Raw genomic sequence first — 15,528 nt, 5'->3', positions numbered from 1 at the left:
ATACAATTCAACTTGCCAAACATTTACTGATCACCTACTGAGTTCGAGGGTCTGAAGTTCAGCAAGTGGTCAAAAATGTGTGATGCTGGCAGTGTTGGGGCCTGGCAGATGTGGAAAAGGAGAGATAATTGGGGCTGGAGGCAACCTGAAGACTTCGGGCAGGAAAGGGGATTTAAGATAAGGAGAGGCCAGTTGAAATGGGCAACTCTTAAAAAAAAAAAAAAAAGGCGGGAAACAGCCTCTTCCCCCGTCCCCCACCCCCAACCCCCCCCGTCCTTTCTCCCTCTCCAGGGTTGGTTCACCCAATTACCTTCAATCCAGTCCCAGGATTCTGGACCCGCCCCCCAGACCTCTCTTTCCGCTTCGGCCCCACCTCCAGGGGCTTTCAGTCACTATGTCCCTCCTCCCGCCCTCCAGCCCTGGGAATGGGTAGCTCCCTGGCCCCGCCCTGGACCTCCCTTAGTGTCCCTTTGTCCAGTGTCCTTCCCATAGCCCACTCCAAACTGCTGCATTCAGCTTTCACTCTCTGACCCTCGGGCCCTCCTTTAGCCCGGAACTAGAGACCTGGCCCCTGTGGATCTGAGCACACCCCGGCGTCCACCCAGCTGTATCCCTTGGCCCCGCCCCTAGCCCTAAAACCACGCCCTTGACCCGCCCCTGCTAGATTTCCCCGCGAGTCGCGGGCCCTCCCCACACTTGGAAGATGGCGGCTTCCTTAGGAAGGTTACTTCGGGCTTCGGTGAGTGGCCGGGGGCGAGGGACAGAGGTGGCGTGGGTCCGGGAGATGGTCTCTCCTACTATACAGTCTCACGCTTCCTCCTCCGGCCCGGAGAAGTGTCCAGCCCCGGGACCTGTCTGCACAACAGGGCTGAGTGGGTATTGTCCGAACCATGCCACTAGGTTTGAGACCTCCTGCGCTGCCCACCTGCCTGCATGCCAGGAACAGCGACCGGCCCCTCCTTCCAATTCCGTCCCAATTCCCCCTTCTCCACCTCCCCCGCGTGCCATTCCTTTAGCTGCCAGAGCAATGACTATCCTCGTTACTACTCTAGCCCTCAAAATGGTGCCCATCCCCCCATTTCATTCCTCCCCATGCTGCAGGCAATGCCTGTACTCTACGTCCGTCCTTTTTGTGTCTCTGTCTGCCCCTCGACCCCAATCTTGCATTACCTCCGTTCTCCCAGTCCAGTTTACAATCTCTTACTACCTTGCCCCTCTCCCTTCTATTCTCTCTTATGGCCACAATCTACAGCTACTGCTATCTCTCTTTTTTCTCCCTTTTTGCTGCTGATAATCTTTTTGCAAGAGACTGCCCAGATAGGTCAACGTAACTAATGCCTGACCTTTCTCGCCTATTAGTAGGGTCCAATTCCACAGGCACCATATCGCTGGCACTGTGCTAGATGCCTGGGACACAAAATGACAATTTCTGCCCACAAGGGAATTTTGAAAAGGTTTTCTTTTCCTGATTAAAACTTATTTGTATAGAAATAGACCTTTGTTCAGAATGTAACAGCTGCCTAAATAAATAAAATACTCTGCAGTACTGAATTAACTGGCACTGTCTATTGGTAATGTTGCACCCCTTTTGTTAGGGGCATCAAGGTGGCACAGTGGCTAGAACTCTGGATCTGAAGTCAGGAAGACTCCTTCCTAAGTTGAAATCCAGTCTCTGACACTTAGTAGCTGTGACCCTGGGCAAGTCACTTAACCTTTGTCTCAGTTTCCTCATCTGTAAAATGAGCTGGAGAAGGAAATGGCGAACCTCTCCAGTATCTTTTCCAAGAAAACCCCAAATGGGGTCACAGAAGAGTGGAACATTACTAAACAACAACAAAAAACTCCTTTTGTAACAAGTTCCTTTCCTCTCCCTTCTTTTGTATGGCAGATGTTAAAAGTTTGGAGAATTGAAAAATGATAAAACTTTTTACCAATTAGAATTGTCCCTGGGGTCAGGGGCATTTAGAGATGTTAGGTCCCCCATAATCACTTTTCTCTAGGTTACCCCTGGTTTCCTGATTCTAACCCTACAACAGAATTGTGTGTGCAATAAGAAAAATAATGTTTCACTTAACAGGTTGCTCGGCATGTGAACTCCTTTCCCTTGGGCATTTCTGCAGCCTTTAGGCCTGTTGCTACTAGAAACACATTCCCAGCCAACATAATGCCCACAAGTGTTACCCATTCAAAATTTTCCTTCAGCACCAGTAAGTCCCTCTTTCCATTATGCTCCATTGTTGGGACAAAAGTAGAAAATGACACATTTCTAAATGCCAGTTTTATTGGGTGGATTTTATATGTTCTTTTGTAGAGGACAGCTGAGCCCTCTTAATATTTTTGGTTCAGCATTTTGTTATTTATATTGTAAATGTTTGCAAACATCCATCATATTCAACATAAAATAGAAATTCATTTTGAGATTTCATATTGTATGCCATAGGCTTTGCTACAATCAGAATTCAAAAATATAAAAATTTTTAAATGACTTTGAAAATGTGTGTATATAAGTATAATATAACTGAATGTACTTATCTTGTACAGGAGCAGGTTAGTAAGTTTAGTCTTTATAAAGAAAGTTCTTAAAGTCAGACTTTACCTTGAAAAATCTTTTGAAAGCTTTGTCCAGTAAATATATGCATGTACCTATTTATGGAAGGATGAGTTGACCTGAGCTGAAATTTTTGATTAACATCTGTATTAATGAATCGTTTGCTTAAGCACTGAGAGGTTAAGTGACTTTTGGGTTTACAGCCAGTATGTCTAAGGTGAGACTCAAACTCAAATTTCTAATAGTACTTTTTGTGTACAAATATATTTTTAAGGTTCTTCAACTTACATGCCTGCTGTAACCCAACATGCTCCATATTTTAAGGGTACAGCTGTTGTCAATGGAGAATTCAAAGAAATAAGCCTTGATGACTTTAAAGGCAAATATTTGGTGCTTTTCTTCTATCCTCTTGATTTGTAAGTATAATTTCTATATGCTTTTATGTTATGCTTCGGTCAGTCAAAAAGTCTCCACTGTCCTTTTGGAGGTTTCTCATATTTTCCAGAGTGAGGAATTCCTTATGAATTTTTATGAAGAATGTCCTTGAGTACAGCTTGAGTATGTTACTAGTTAAGAAGTAATAACATTTAGGAATGAGAATCATTCCATATGATGACTATAGTTTTAAAGTAGTTGAATTTGTATGTGCCAAAGTATCATTGTAAAAGTTCCTATTTCTAGTTCTAAAATTTAAGTACTTTTCTTATTTATGAAAAATTTATCCATGTAATGTCTTTATTACTTCAAATGATGTATCATTTCATTGACTTGAGCCCTTAACTCCACCAAAACAGACTTTACAACTCCATAACCCCTTCATAAATGATCTTTATAAGTTGCTGTGGCCACATAAATCACAAAATAGTGGAAAACCTTCTAGATGCTTCTCCAAATTTTAGGGGACAGTATGATGTGGAGAAAAAGAGTACTAGATATGTGTCAGAAGACGTGTTCACATTCTGACTTAGTGGATTGTTCTAATCACCTTTTTTTCCCTTTCTAGCACTTTTGTGTGCCCAACAGAAATTGTTGCATTTAGTGACAAAGCTAACGAATTTCATGATGTGAACTGTGAAGTTGTTGCTGTTTCAGTGGATTCCCAATTTAGCCATCTTGCCTGGATAAATACGCCAAGAAAGGTATAAAACTGAACCATAGATGTAACCACTACCCAAATAGTCCTCCAAAGACTTGGATACAAGAAGAGTAAAAGGGCCCATGAGGGCACTATAAGGATTGTCACTATAATTTTTTTTAACTTAGAGTATGTTGACAGTCTTAAAATGTTACTTATTGAATTCCAAGAAATCTCCCATATTATTATAAAATACTACATGAATATTTAGAAACCTTGTCTGTTAAATCCAAAGCCCTTTAGTAAGCATAGGTAAAATACAAAAAGTACAGGAGAGCAAGATAAACTTTAATTAAGGAGGAAGCATCTCTTATCATCTATTTCCTTTATCTCTTTTCAAATATGCACAAATACCTAAGGTAACTTCAGTATTGTAAGGTGTTAAAGTAAATTCAAAAAATAATAGAGCCTTCCTCAGAATTTACTTAGAACAACAAATTCCAGCTAAGCTATGAGACTTGAATTACTGCTTTTTCTAAACTGCTTCTTCATTATTCCTCCTGTTTTATCTTCTGTTTCATACTAAGTCTTTAATTAGAGGAGAATTTAAAGAGTTAGAAAGATGCTGTATAATCATTTCATCTATTCAGCACTATTTTAGCTATTTTTAAAGTTTTAAATTGTTTCTTATTGACTTAAATAACTCTAAGGGCAGTATGACCTTGATTAACTGGTATTTCCTTTGTCATAAATTCAAATAGATGAGTTCATCATTATCTTTTTGAGATCATGTGTTTTTCAAGGTCAGGTAGTTTTATCTAAGCCTTCTAAATCACCATATTAGCCAATAATATTTTGACAAGGAAGGTTATACAGAGAGGCAAACTGGAAAAAATTTCTTTATATAAATATTAATTAACAACTGGTATCTGAAAAGGGGGGAGGACTTTGTGTTTGGAATTCCTCTTAAAAAAGTAAATATATTTGTTAATAATCTATAAATTTTATATTCTAGCATCAAGAGTGTTGGTTAAGTCATACAGTAATGCTGATTTTTTTTAAATTTTAATTAGAGTGGTGGTTTGGGCCATATGAATATTCCGCTTCTATCAGATATAACCAAACAAATTTCCCGGGACTATGGTGTTCTACTTGAAGGACCTGGCCTTGCACTAAGGTACTCATTAACCTTAATTTGCCTTTATAATTTATTGCCATAATAATTTTTACAGGTATAAAACTTGGTAAAGTATTTTAAAATATTTATTATTATTATTGCTAATAATAACCATAGCTAGCTTTCATATAGTGTTTTAAGATTCATGAAGTACTTTACAAATTTTATCTCATTTTATCCTCACAATAACCCTGGGAGATAGTTGCTTATCTTTCAAAAACTTTTATTCAGCAGCGTCAAATGCTGGGGAGAATGAAAAGGTTAGCTTGCTTATTAGGAAAAGATAAGAACCCAGTAGCTATATTAGGAGGCAGAATATGATGAATGCTATAAATGAGTGCTATGAAGGTTCATAGATCTTCCTGTTTAACCAGATGTCATTTGTATCGAGAAAAAATTCCAAGGAGGTAGGAAATTCATTTCTGAGAGGCCAGTTCTCTGCCCAAATACTAATAGGTAGGTCTTGAACCCATGGAACTATTGTGGGGATCATGTAAAATAATGTTTATGAAAGTACTTGGAAAGTTGTAAAATATTAGATAAGTGCAAGTATTGTTACAGCTCCATAAGAGCTCATTTTATATACTACTTTATAGTTTACAATAAAAATAACAGCTGATATTTATAAAGCCCTTCAAGGTGTATAAAGTACTTCACAAACATTTTCTCATTTAATCCTCACAACGACCTTTGAAGGGAGGTGCTATTATTTTCCCCGATCTAATAGTTGGGCAAATTGAAGCTGAGAGAAGTTAAGTGATTTACCCAGGTTATACAGCTGGTAAATGTCTGAGGGAGAATTGGAATTCGGGTGTTCTTGACTCCAAATCAAGCATTCTGTTCATTGGCAGTGCTGCCTCTTAATGAGTAAAATGCTTTCTTCATAACAGTCTTGTGAGGTAGGTAGTGCCGGTATTATTTTCCTTTTGCAGATAAGTTAACTGAGGTTCCAATAGAAGAGAATGTTATTGAAGGCAGAGACTTTTTCATTTTTGTTTATATTCTCATTCGCTATTCATTGGTAGGCGATTAATAAATTTGGATTGAATTGAATACATGTTAAATGACAGGTCCAAGGTCTTAGAACTAATAATTGCTAGAGCTGAGATTCCCATCCAAGTGTTTGGATAACTCCAGTGCTCCTTCCACTCTACCATGTTTCCTTTCTGTTCTGTGAATTCTCTTAATTCTCTCTCCATTCCACTGACTGACCTGTTCATTAAATAAAGATATTCCCCCAAGCTTGTTCTTTTTTTTTTTTTTAAAGCAATTGGGGTTAAGTAACTTGCTCAAGGTTACACGGCCAGTTATTTCTGGGTGTGGTGCTGAGTATCTGAGCCCAGATTTGATCCAGGTCATCTTAACACTGGAGCCGGTGCTCTTACTCACTGAGCCACCTGACAGCCCCTAAGCAATTGGGGTTAAGTAACTTGCTCAAGGTTACACAACCAGGTGTTTCTGGGTGGGTACTAAGTGTCTGAGCCCGGGATTCGATCTCCAGGTCTTCTCAACACTGGAGCCGGTGCTCTTACTCACTGTGCTACCTGGCCGCCCCATCCCCCAAGCTTGTTCTTGATCTTCTCCCCTTTTGCCATATTCTCTCCTTTTGTAATTTCACCCACTTCCCTGGTCTCTACCGTTGTTGCTGTAGTTGACTCCCAACCTCTTCTCTAGTCATCCATTCTCATTTCCTACTAGAAGCATATCCTGCACATACATTAGCCACAAAACAAATACTTATTAATTGACTGAAAACTACAGGCATCAAAAGGATAGGGAAAATTCATTTCTGAGAGGCCAATTCTTCTCTGCCCAAATACTAATGGGTAATTCTTTCAATTCAGAGGTCTCTTCTTAATTGACCCTAATGGAGTTATAAAACACATGAGTATCAATGATCTTCCTGTGGGCCGAAGTGTGGAAGAAACTCTTCGTTTGGTGAAGGCATTCCAGTTTGTGGAAGTGCACGGAGAGGTCTGTCCAGCAAATTGGACACCAGATTCACCTACGGTATGTCTAGCTTCAAAATTTATTTTGGCATTCAGAAATACACTGAGAATGGAATTCATTGACCTCTTTGCTGCCAGGAGCCTGTACCTGAAAAGTCTGTAAGGGCAGGAAAAGCAAGGCTACAGAACAAATGCCCAGAGTAGAAATTAAGACTGTATATAAGTGACTGAATTTGATCATAGATTATGACATGGAATCCAAAAAGCAGGCAGGATTCCCTACAATGGTCTTGGAAAATATTGATGTAATTTTCTGTATATTAAGCTATTATTTTCTCTTTTATTTCTTTAAGTATTTTAGTCTTTCAAGTAATTTTTAAAAAATTAATCTGCCCTTCCCACTTATCTCCCTGCCCCAACTCCCATTAAGTATATTTTCAAAAATCCCTTAATACATATCTACGTAGTCTGGCTAAACAAATTCCCACATTAGTCATGTGCAAAAATGTATGCCCCTCTCTGCATTCTAAATTCCTTACCTGTCAGGAGGTGAGTAGTGTTTCATGTTTATTCTTTTGAACTCATGGTTTATCATTGCATTAGTCAAAATAAGTTTTTGAAAGGCTTTTTTTCCCCAATAATATTGTATTATTGTATAAATTATTCTACTTTCAGGGGTGGGGAACCTGCAGCCTTGAGGTCACATGTAGCCTTCTAGGTCTCTGGGTGCAGCTTTTAGACTGAGTCCAAGTTTTACAGAACAAATCCTTTTATTAAGGGGATTTGTTCTGTGAACTTTGGATTCAGTAAGAGGGCTGTATTTGAGGACCTAGAGGGCCACATGTGGCCTTGAGGTCACGGGTTCCCCACCCCTGTCCTGGTTCTTCACTTCACTCAGCATTAGTTCATAAAAGTCTTTCGAGATTCCTATAAAACTCTCCATGTCATCATTTCTTAAGGCTTAATAATATAATTTCTTTAGCTATTCCCACTGGAAGACTGGTCCTCAGTTTCCAATTTTTAACCATCATTAAAAGAGCTGCTCTAAATATTAGTTTGTTGTTTTCTATATAGTGAGTTTTCCTCTTTCTTTGTTTTTTGGTGGGGAAGGCCTAATAATGGTATAACTGGGTCACAGCTTAATAACTTTTTAAGCATGATTCCAAAATGGTTGGACCAATTCACAGCCCAACAGTACACCTCTGTACTTTTCCCCCCAAAGCCTCTCCAACATTGGTCAGTTTCCTTTTTTGGGCAACTACTAGGTATGAGGTAGAACTTAGAATTTCTATTTTTCTTGCTTTTTGAATCACTTTTTAAAGGTTTGAAATTAGAAATCGAATCTTAATGAGGAGAATATAAGGTTGTCAATAAAGTCCTAATTGTACAACAAAAATTTTGTATTTTCAGATCAAGCCATCTCCAAAAGCTTCCAAAGAGTACTTTGAGAAAGTGAATAAATAAATAATATTGAAGACCCGTGTGGCTTTTTAAATTATGAAGAAACCACAAATTGGAATCTACAATAACATGCGAAAAATTATTGCATATAGAAATGTAGAACATATACAAGTTATGCTTGTGTCTGTGAATATCACCCCCAAATGCTCAGTTTTCATAAAATTCCCCCCCCAAACTATTTAACCTTGATAGTTCTTGCTAGTTCAAAGGATCCTTTAGTACCAAATCCTTGCTTTTCCCATAGTTCTCCTTTACAAATTGCACTTAATATATATTTGATGTCTTCATTGGAGCCTAAAGGTTCCCTTCTTGAATTTATAGGCTAAAGAAATTGTTCATTGCCTCTAATGCACAAATAATGGGTGTGGCAAACATTTAATCAGGATGCTTTGAGGGCTTGAGTTACAGGTAAACAGGTATAGCTGTTTTCCCTTAACTGAGTATCCCTTTGTAGATTTTTTTTAATTATTACACTATAGTCTTTTTTTCTCCATAAAGTGAATGACCTGTAATTAAAGATACTAATTTCAGAGGTCTAATTTGACTCATGGCACATTTGAGTATTAGACAAGTATGAAATATGTTTGCTTTTCAAAAAATCCAGCACTTAACAGTGGTAAATTAAAGTAGTTAATCATGGTGGGCACACTAGAGATTTTTAATTCAGGGGTTCGTTTTACCATTATTTGAAGTTTGAGTGAACTTTGTCTTGATACATTTCAAATACTATTTAATTTGATTGTGAAGGATACCTGTTGAATCCCAGAGTTATATATAATGCAGCTTTGGAAATTATTATTGAACACTTATTTTTCTAGCTGGTGAATAACTCGGTGTACGTTCTTTAATCAAGAATAAAGAAATTTTAAAGTATCTTGACTTTGTTGTAGCTCTTTACCGCCTGGGAGAGGAAGAAGTGGGAGGGGGCAGTGCAGGGGTCAGGGTTGGGGAGGGAAACCAGGTGTCTGGGTAGATAAGGCCCTTCAACAGCCACCACATCCCGAAGAGGAGGAAGCACTCACTTCTAGGAAGGTGCTATCCGCTCCGTTAAAATTTTCCACTGGCATAGGGTACTGGACGGAGCCCAGCGTCCCTCTTGCTCAGACTCCGACATCCAAACAGAGGGTGTGGAAAGGCGCTGCCTGGGGGAAAACGAGGGTGGACAATTACTTTTGTATATTTTAGAGGGATGTGAACCAAGGGCCTGTGACTTTGAGTACAGTAGCAAGGACCAGGCATGGAAAGAGTATGAGTGAGGAACAGAAAAACACGTGGATGTTATCCGCGGTTCCGAATTTGCCCTGAGGCAGAAAGGTTGCAAGTCACTACTTCCGGTTCCTCCGCCCAAGCGAGCTGCCACAGCCAGTGAAACCGATTGGGGCATTGGAATGAAGCCCTGGGCAGCTACGTGGGCCACGCCTCCTCCGCCGAAGGAAGGGAAGGGGCCGGGCTTCGTGGGGCAGCCCGATCTAACCCGCGCACCCTGCCGCGGTTTCCGGCGCCGGCTGCCCAGAGATCTAGCTAGCGAGCAGTCTGGGGAGATCGCTCATGGAGCCGAATCTGCACTTCTGGGTCCGAGAAAGCCAAGTACGGAGCAGATGCCAGTCAGGACGGGGTGGGATTGTGGGCGGGAAAGTGGTGCATATAGGGGGCCGTCACCTCCTCAGCACCTGTGCGGTTTGCATTAGAGGACACACTGGGGGCCAGCCTCAGAGGGCAACCGCAACCTCCTTTGCTCGACCCGGGCCAACAGCAACACAAGTCTGTAGCTTGTGGAGGGTAGGGAGGGACCACCTCATCCCCTGAGTGCGCAAGATAGGCTAAGGCCTGGGTCAATCCATTTGGACAAAGGTTCGGTAAATGTTGTAGAAACTCCTCATCCAAGCGTGGTCCAGTGGAAAGAGCACTTGATTTGTCGCGATAGATCCCAGGTTGGATCCCTGGCTTTGTCATTTATCAGCCTTGTGCAGATCAGAACATTCTCTCCGGACCTGAGTTTCCTCCTTTGTAAAATGAGGAGATTGGACTAGGTGGGACTAAAACTCACAATGTCCAGTTCTGCCTCTGTCTTCCGTGACAGATTGACCCTGTCCTGGACTCAGCTGAGTACAACATCAGCCTTCTCTAGCAAAGCCTTCATTTTAGGATCTTGGGGGATTTCCTCTTTTTCCACTCCGTTAGGATTTACTCCCATTTGTCACCTTTCGTGAAGTAAAAATTACCATTAGCTTGGAGATTAGGAAGATAGGAAAAAATTCTTTCTTTGCTTCCCGATTTCCAGTGGGATCCTTGAGGCTCTCTCTGACCTTGATCTTGCCATCCATGCACAGTCCAGGCACATCAGTGTAGACATTCGACAGTAATCAAGAACTGTCTCCAGCTGCTCATTTGATAATGCCATTAACACCATCTGGGCAGCAAGGGGATACAGTGGATAGGGCTTTGGGCTTGGAGTCAGGACTAGTTGAGTTCAAATCCAGCCTCAGACCCTCTTAGCTTTGTGACTGGGGACAAGTCACTTAACCTATTTGTCTCAGTTTTTTCATCTGTAAAATAGGGATAATAATAGCAACTACTTCCCAGGGTTGTCCTGAGAATCCGATGAGCTAATATTTGTAATGTACTTGGCCCATAGTAGGCACTATATAAATGTTGACAATTAATTTTAGCACACTTTTCTGATCTGTTTTTTGTTTTGTGTCAATTTGTTTGTTTGTTTTTAGTCTTTTGTCCAAAGATTTCTTCACTGGCTTGACATATTAGACCCAACAAATATACTACTCTCTCATGTAAGTATTTTCTTAATTCAAAATTATACCTTTATATTAGGACTTGATAACAGTGATGTTTTACATTCAAACCCAGCTGAAACCATAGGATACATTTGTTTCTAATTTTAAGAAGACTTTTATTGTACTTTTATTTTTTTTTAGCATTAGCTTGCCAGACCGAGGCTGTGAGACTATGAACAAAAAACAGGGAATAAGGGGTGGCCAGGTGGCTCAGCGAGTAAGAGCACCGGCTCCAGTGTCGGGATGACCTGGGGATCAAATCCAGGGAAGATACTTAGCACCACACCCAGAAATAACTGGCTGTGTAACCTTGAGCAAGTTACTTAAACCCGATTGCTTTAAAAAAAAAAAAAAGAAAGAAAACAGGGAATAACAGCTGAAAAAAAATTCTATTTTATCCATTGGGGAAGGGAAAAAAATGAAATTGAATGTATGTATATACACCAGACTGGATGCCATAAAGAGTTGATACAATGTAGAAAGAGTAGCTGTTGAGACACCTAGTCAATTAAGAGGCAAAATCAAAGAAAGGAACCAGTGATTAAATCCATATCTTCAAAATGCACAAATGTCCAGTTGCACAAAGTTTAGGCATAAGCAAGATGAGGTAGAGGCTCTAATGCAGATTGACAGATTTGACCTCAGGTATTACCGAGATTTGGTGGGATGATTGGAATGTCCCTAAATGGGTATACCTTATTTAAAAAAAAAACAAGATAGGTAAAAAGGGGTGACTAGGTATATTAATAAGGCATGTTGATTTCTTTTGTTTTTATATCTTTTTATTTTCCAAATATATCCTCAGTGCCCAGCAAGACGTCTCTTATAACAAAGAAAAAAAGAGAGAAAAAGCACTTCAGCAAAACTAAATAACCTATCAACCAAATCTGAAAGAATATGAAATGTGGCTCATCCATAGACCTTTATCTCTCTAAAGAAGGAAGAGAAGAACTTTCTAGTCTGTAGAAACAATAGTGACCATACATAACTATTCAGTTTTGAGTTTTTGTTCTTTCTATGTACATTGTCATAGTTGTGTACATTGTTTTCCTGCTTCTGTTTGCATCATTCTCTATCAGTTCATATAAGTATTCCCAGGCTTCTCTGAAGTTTTCGGATTCATTGTTCCATATTACAAATTAACATTCCGATCTATTCACATACCACAATTTGTTTAGCCATTTCCCAAATCAATGGGTCTACTTTGTGCTGGCACCATATTAGGCATTGAGATACACATACACACACCAAAAAAAGATGAAAATAGTCCCTACCCTCAAGGAGCTTACAAGCAGATGGGGGAGGGGGGCATGGAGAACAAAATGTTCACAAATAAATAACTGCAAAATATATACAAAGTAAATTCAAATTAATTTATGGAGAAAAGGTAACAACTGGGGAGAACAAGAAAGGCTTTGTATAGGAGGTAGCATGAGCTAAGATTTAAAGAGGATCCTAAAAGATAGTCATGAGAGGGGAGATTACAAGCATGGGAAGATTAGCCTGTGAAGGAGATAGAATGTTGTCCATGAATTCAGCCATTGTAGACCAGTTTAGCCAGAGCATAATATGTATGAGGAGTTATAATATAAAAGAGTTCTGGGCTTCAAATAGGCAATGGTTTTATTTCACCCCAGGGCGATAGGAAGCCACTGAAACTTTGTGAGCAAAAGAGTGGCATGATTAAACCCATGCTTTAGTAATATCAATTTGGCAGCTATGCAACACCACTAATAAGTTTGTATCCCAAAGAAATCTAGGGAAAAGGAATAGGACCTATTTGTACAAAAAAATATTTATAGATAAGAGCTGTTTTTGTGGCGGTAAAAAATTGGAAATTGAGGGGGTGACCATCAGTTGGGAAATGGCTGAACAAGCTGTGGTATCAGAGATAATGAGCAGGATGGCTCCAGAAAAATCTTGGAACCTATATATGAACTGATCCAAAGTGAAGTGAGCAGAACCAAGAAAGCACTGTACACAATCACTGCAATATTATAAGGATGATCAGCTGTGAAAGACTTAAATCCTTAGAACAAGACAATGATCCAAAATAATTCCGAAGGATCCATGATGAAAAATGCTATCTACCTCAAAAGAGAGAACTTATGAACTCTGACTGCAAATTGAAGCATACTTTTTTTCAGTTTATCTTTCTTGGGGATTTTAGGAAAGTATTTTCTTTTGCAGCACAGCTAATACAGAAATATGTTTTGTATAACTTCACATGTGTAATTGAGATATTGCTTGCCTTCTCCAAGGGTGGGGGAGGGGAAAGAGGGAAGGAGAGAATTTGAACTCATAATTTTTAGAAATGAATGTTAAAAAAATTTTACATATAATTAGGAAATATTTAACACAAAATATATTACAAAAATGCACCTGGGAAATATTTAACAAAATAAAAATATATTTAAAATGGCAGCTGTGTAGATGATGGATTGGAGAGGAGAGGCCAATTAAGATCTATTGCAGTAGTCTAGGTGAGAGTTGCTGAGGGCCTGTACTCAGATGATGATCATGTGACTGGAGAGAAGGAGCTGGATTCAAGTGATACAATGGGAATAGAAACAGTATATTGGGAAGACAGAAGAATTGAAGAGAATTCTGAGGTTGAGAAGCTACGTAATAACAAATGGGATTACCTTCAGTAGAAATAGGAAAGTTAGGAAAGGGAATACATATATACCTGGGGGAAAAGATAATAAAGTTGTGTTTTGGACATTATATTTGAGCTGCCCTGGGACAACTAGGTTATCCCTAAGTACCCTTCCATTTTTAACTATCTGTGATCCTGTGATGTTCAAAATATATGGAATATAATGGACATAATTTTTTGATATTGTTATTTCTTCAATTAGGAAAAAATAAAAGCTTCAAGAGAACTGTTGAGGAGTGAACAGACACCTAAAGACCACACAGAAGACCAAAAGGTATGTAAGTAGCCTATATGTTAAAAACCTGGAAATCACGGAGTCAAGGCAATCGTGGGCATCTCTTTTGAGGACTTTACCTAATTGAGGTTTGTTCTATAGACAGTGATGAAGGCATTATTTTTTAATGTCTTGTTTATTAAAATATAAGTTTTAAAACTAAATAAGTCCTCTCTTACGATAAGTGGTTAGTGCTCATCTACGGACACATGGAATAGGACTTGTAATTACCATTCCTCTTTTTTGTGGGTGACCATCTATACATAGAGCCCTTCCTTTAAGTCGAGGCAAACTTGCTTGAGACAGTTCTTAAAGTTTGAAAAGATTTCTATTTTTGAAAAATGCCCTGTAAACTAAAGTCAAACCTGATTTCTTCAATGATAGTGTTATCATAAATTATATTCCTACTTAAAAAAACGTGATGTTTGCCTTTTTATAGAAATAACCACAGACACAATTTAAAATTTAGTCCAACAAAATTTATTGGGTACATATAATTTTCAAGACATTGATCTTTTTTTTATCAACTATTAATACTGTTCCTGTCTGCTGTACAAAAGACCCTTAACCATAATTAGGTGACCAAAGCTTTGCCCTGGGCATGAAAATATAGATGGTATTAACAATACTTACCCTCTTTTAGCATTGTTGAAACAATTGAGCTTGGAAACCAAAAGTAGAAACACTCCCATTCCCCCCACACTCCCTCAGTAGAAGGGGATAGATTTCTATACTCTTCTCCCAGGTCAGTGTTCCAGTGTTCCATTATTTCCCTGCCTCCCCCCCCCCAAAAAAAAACAACCCACGTACAGTTAAATTTATCACCAAATGTTGATTTGAATATATATTTTGTGAAGCTTGCCCTCTGTGCCACAATTGGTAGTTATTTTTTTATTTAATTTTAATTAATATTTAATTATCCTGTATAACATTAAACTTTAGTATAAAATTTTCTAAATCAGTAAAAAAATTTGATAAAGTATTCATATTTCAGTTTTGTGCATTTGAGAGATACCTCCCCTTCCTCACCTATCCACCAGGAGAAGGGTCTGGAGCAGGATCGCACAACATTTGGCCCATGCGGCCTGTGAAAGGATTTCAGGTGGCTTGTAGAAAGTGGAGAGGGGGATTAGATGGGGTAGAGAGCAACAATCAGAGGCCTGGAATCTATGAGGATAGTGTCTTTTTTAAGGATCATATCGAGAAATGGACCGGCAAAATGGGCGTGAATACCATGAGTAAGGTCATGGGCATCATTTGCCTTGTTTGTTGGGACTCTGCAGAATTTAGGGTACCAGCATCCTAATCCATGAAAAACATTTTCTCTCTCTTGCAAGGATAAGGTCATAAGAAAACTCTTTTTTACCTGATCCATAGTAACTTTTTCAGAGATAGAAAAAGATGCAAACAATTGGAGTTTTGTCCAAAGCACTGACATGGTGGGTGGGGGTTACCACTGCTCCACATTATAGTCCTTGCTTGGTATACTTTTATCCACACTCTGACTTGCTACCCTACTGTGTCCCATTACTTTGACACTCCTCTTTTAGGGCCTGCCTTTTCCATGTACCATACCCCCCCCCTTCTTGGTCT

General features: G+C 39.2%; 2 protein-coding genes across 3 annotated transcripts in view; both read left to right on the top strand.

Moving 5' to 3' along the window:
• Window positions 1-604: 604 nt before the first annotated feature.
• On the top strand, window positions 605-9,083 carry PRDX3 (peroxiredoxin 3). Of its 2 annotated transcripts, none has more exons than XM_069099071.1 (7): window positions 605-739; window positions 2,078-2,207; window positions 2,823-2,964; window positions 3,552-3,687; window positions 4,697-4,800; window positions 6,645-6,810; window positions 8,160-9,083. In XM_069099071.1, exons 1-7 carry the CDS (start codon window positions 704-706, stop codon window positions 8,211-8,213), a joined length of 768 nt encoding a protein of 255 aa, XP_068955172.1. In that variant the 5' UTR covers window positions 605-703; the 3' UTR covers window positions 8,214-9,083. The 2 variants fall into 2 exon arrangements, with proteins under 2 accessions (XP_068955172.1, XP_068955173.1); XM_069099072.1 differs by lacking the exon at window positions 605-739 and adding an exon at window positions 854-872.
• Window positions 9,084-9,622: 539 nt separating this feature from the next.
• SFXN4 (sideroflexin 4) overlaps window positions 9,623-15,528 on the top strand; it is a 30,991-nt gene continuing 25,085 nt past the window's right edge. Inside the window, exons 1-3 of the mRNA XM_069099070.1 lie at window positions 9,623-9,797; window positions 10,934-10,999; window positions 13,864-13,935. Of these exons, the coding sequence (XP_068955171.1) occupies window positions 9,759-9,797; window positions 10,934-10,999; window positions 13,864-13,935 (177 nt within the window). The 5' untranslated portion in view covers window positions 9,623-9,758. The remainder of the gene's footprint in view (window positions 9,798-10,933; window positions 11,000-13,863; window positions 13,936-15,528) is intronic.

The sequence above is a fragment of the Petaurus breviceps genome, unplaced genomic scaffold, assembly GCF_028583685.1.
Source record: "Petaurus breviceps papuanus isolate PSGF00001 unplaced genomic scaffold, PetGlider_PUasm1.0 37, whole genome shotgun sequence".
NCBI classification, from domain to species: Eukaryota; Metazoa; Chordata; class Mammalia; order Diprotodontia; family Petauridae; genus Petaurus; species Petaurus breviceps.
Note: the sequence above shows the minus strand (reverse complement) of the source record. Positions and strands in the feature narration are given on the sequence as shown.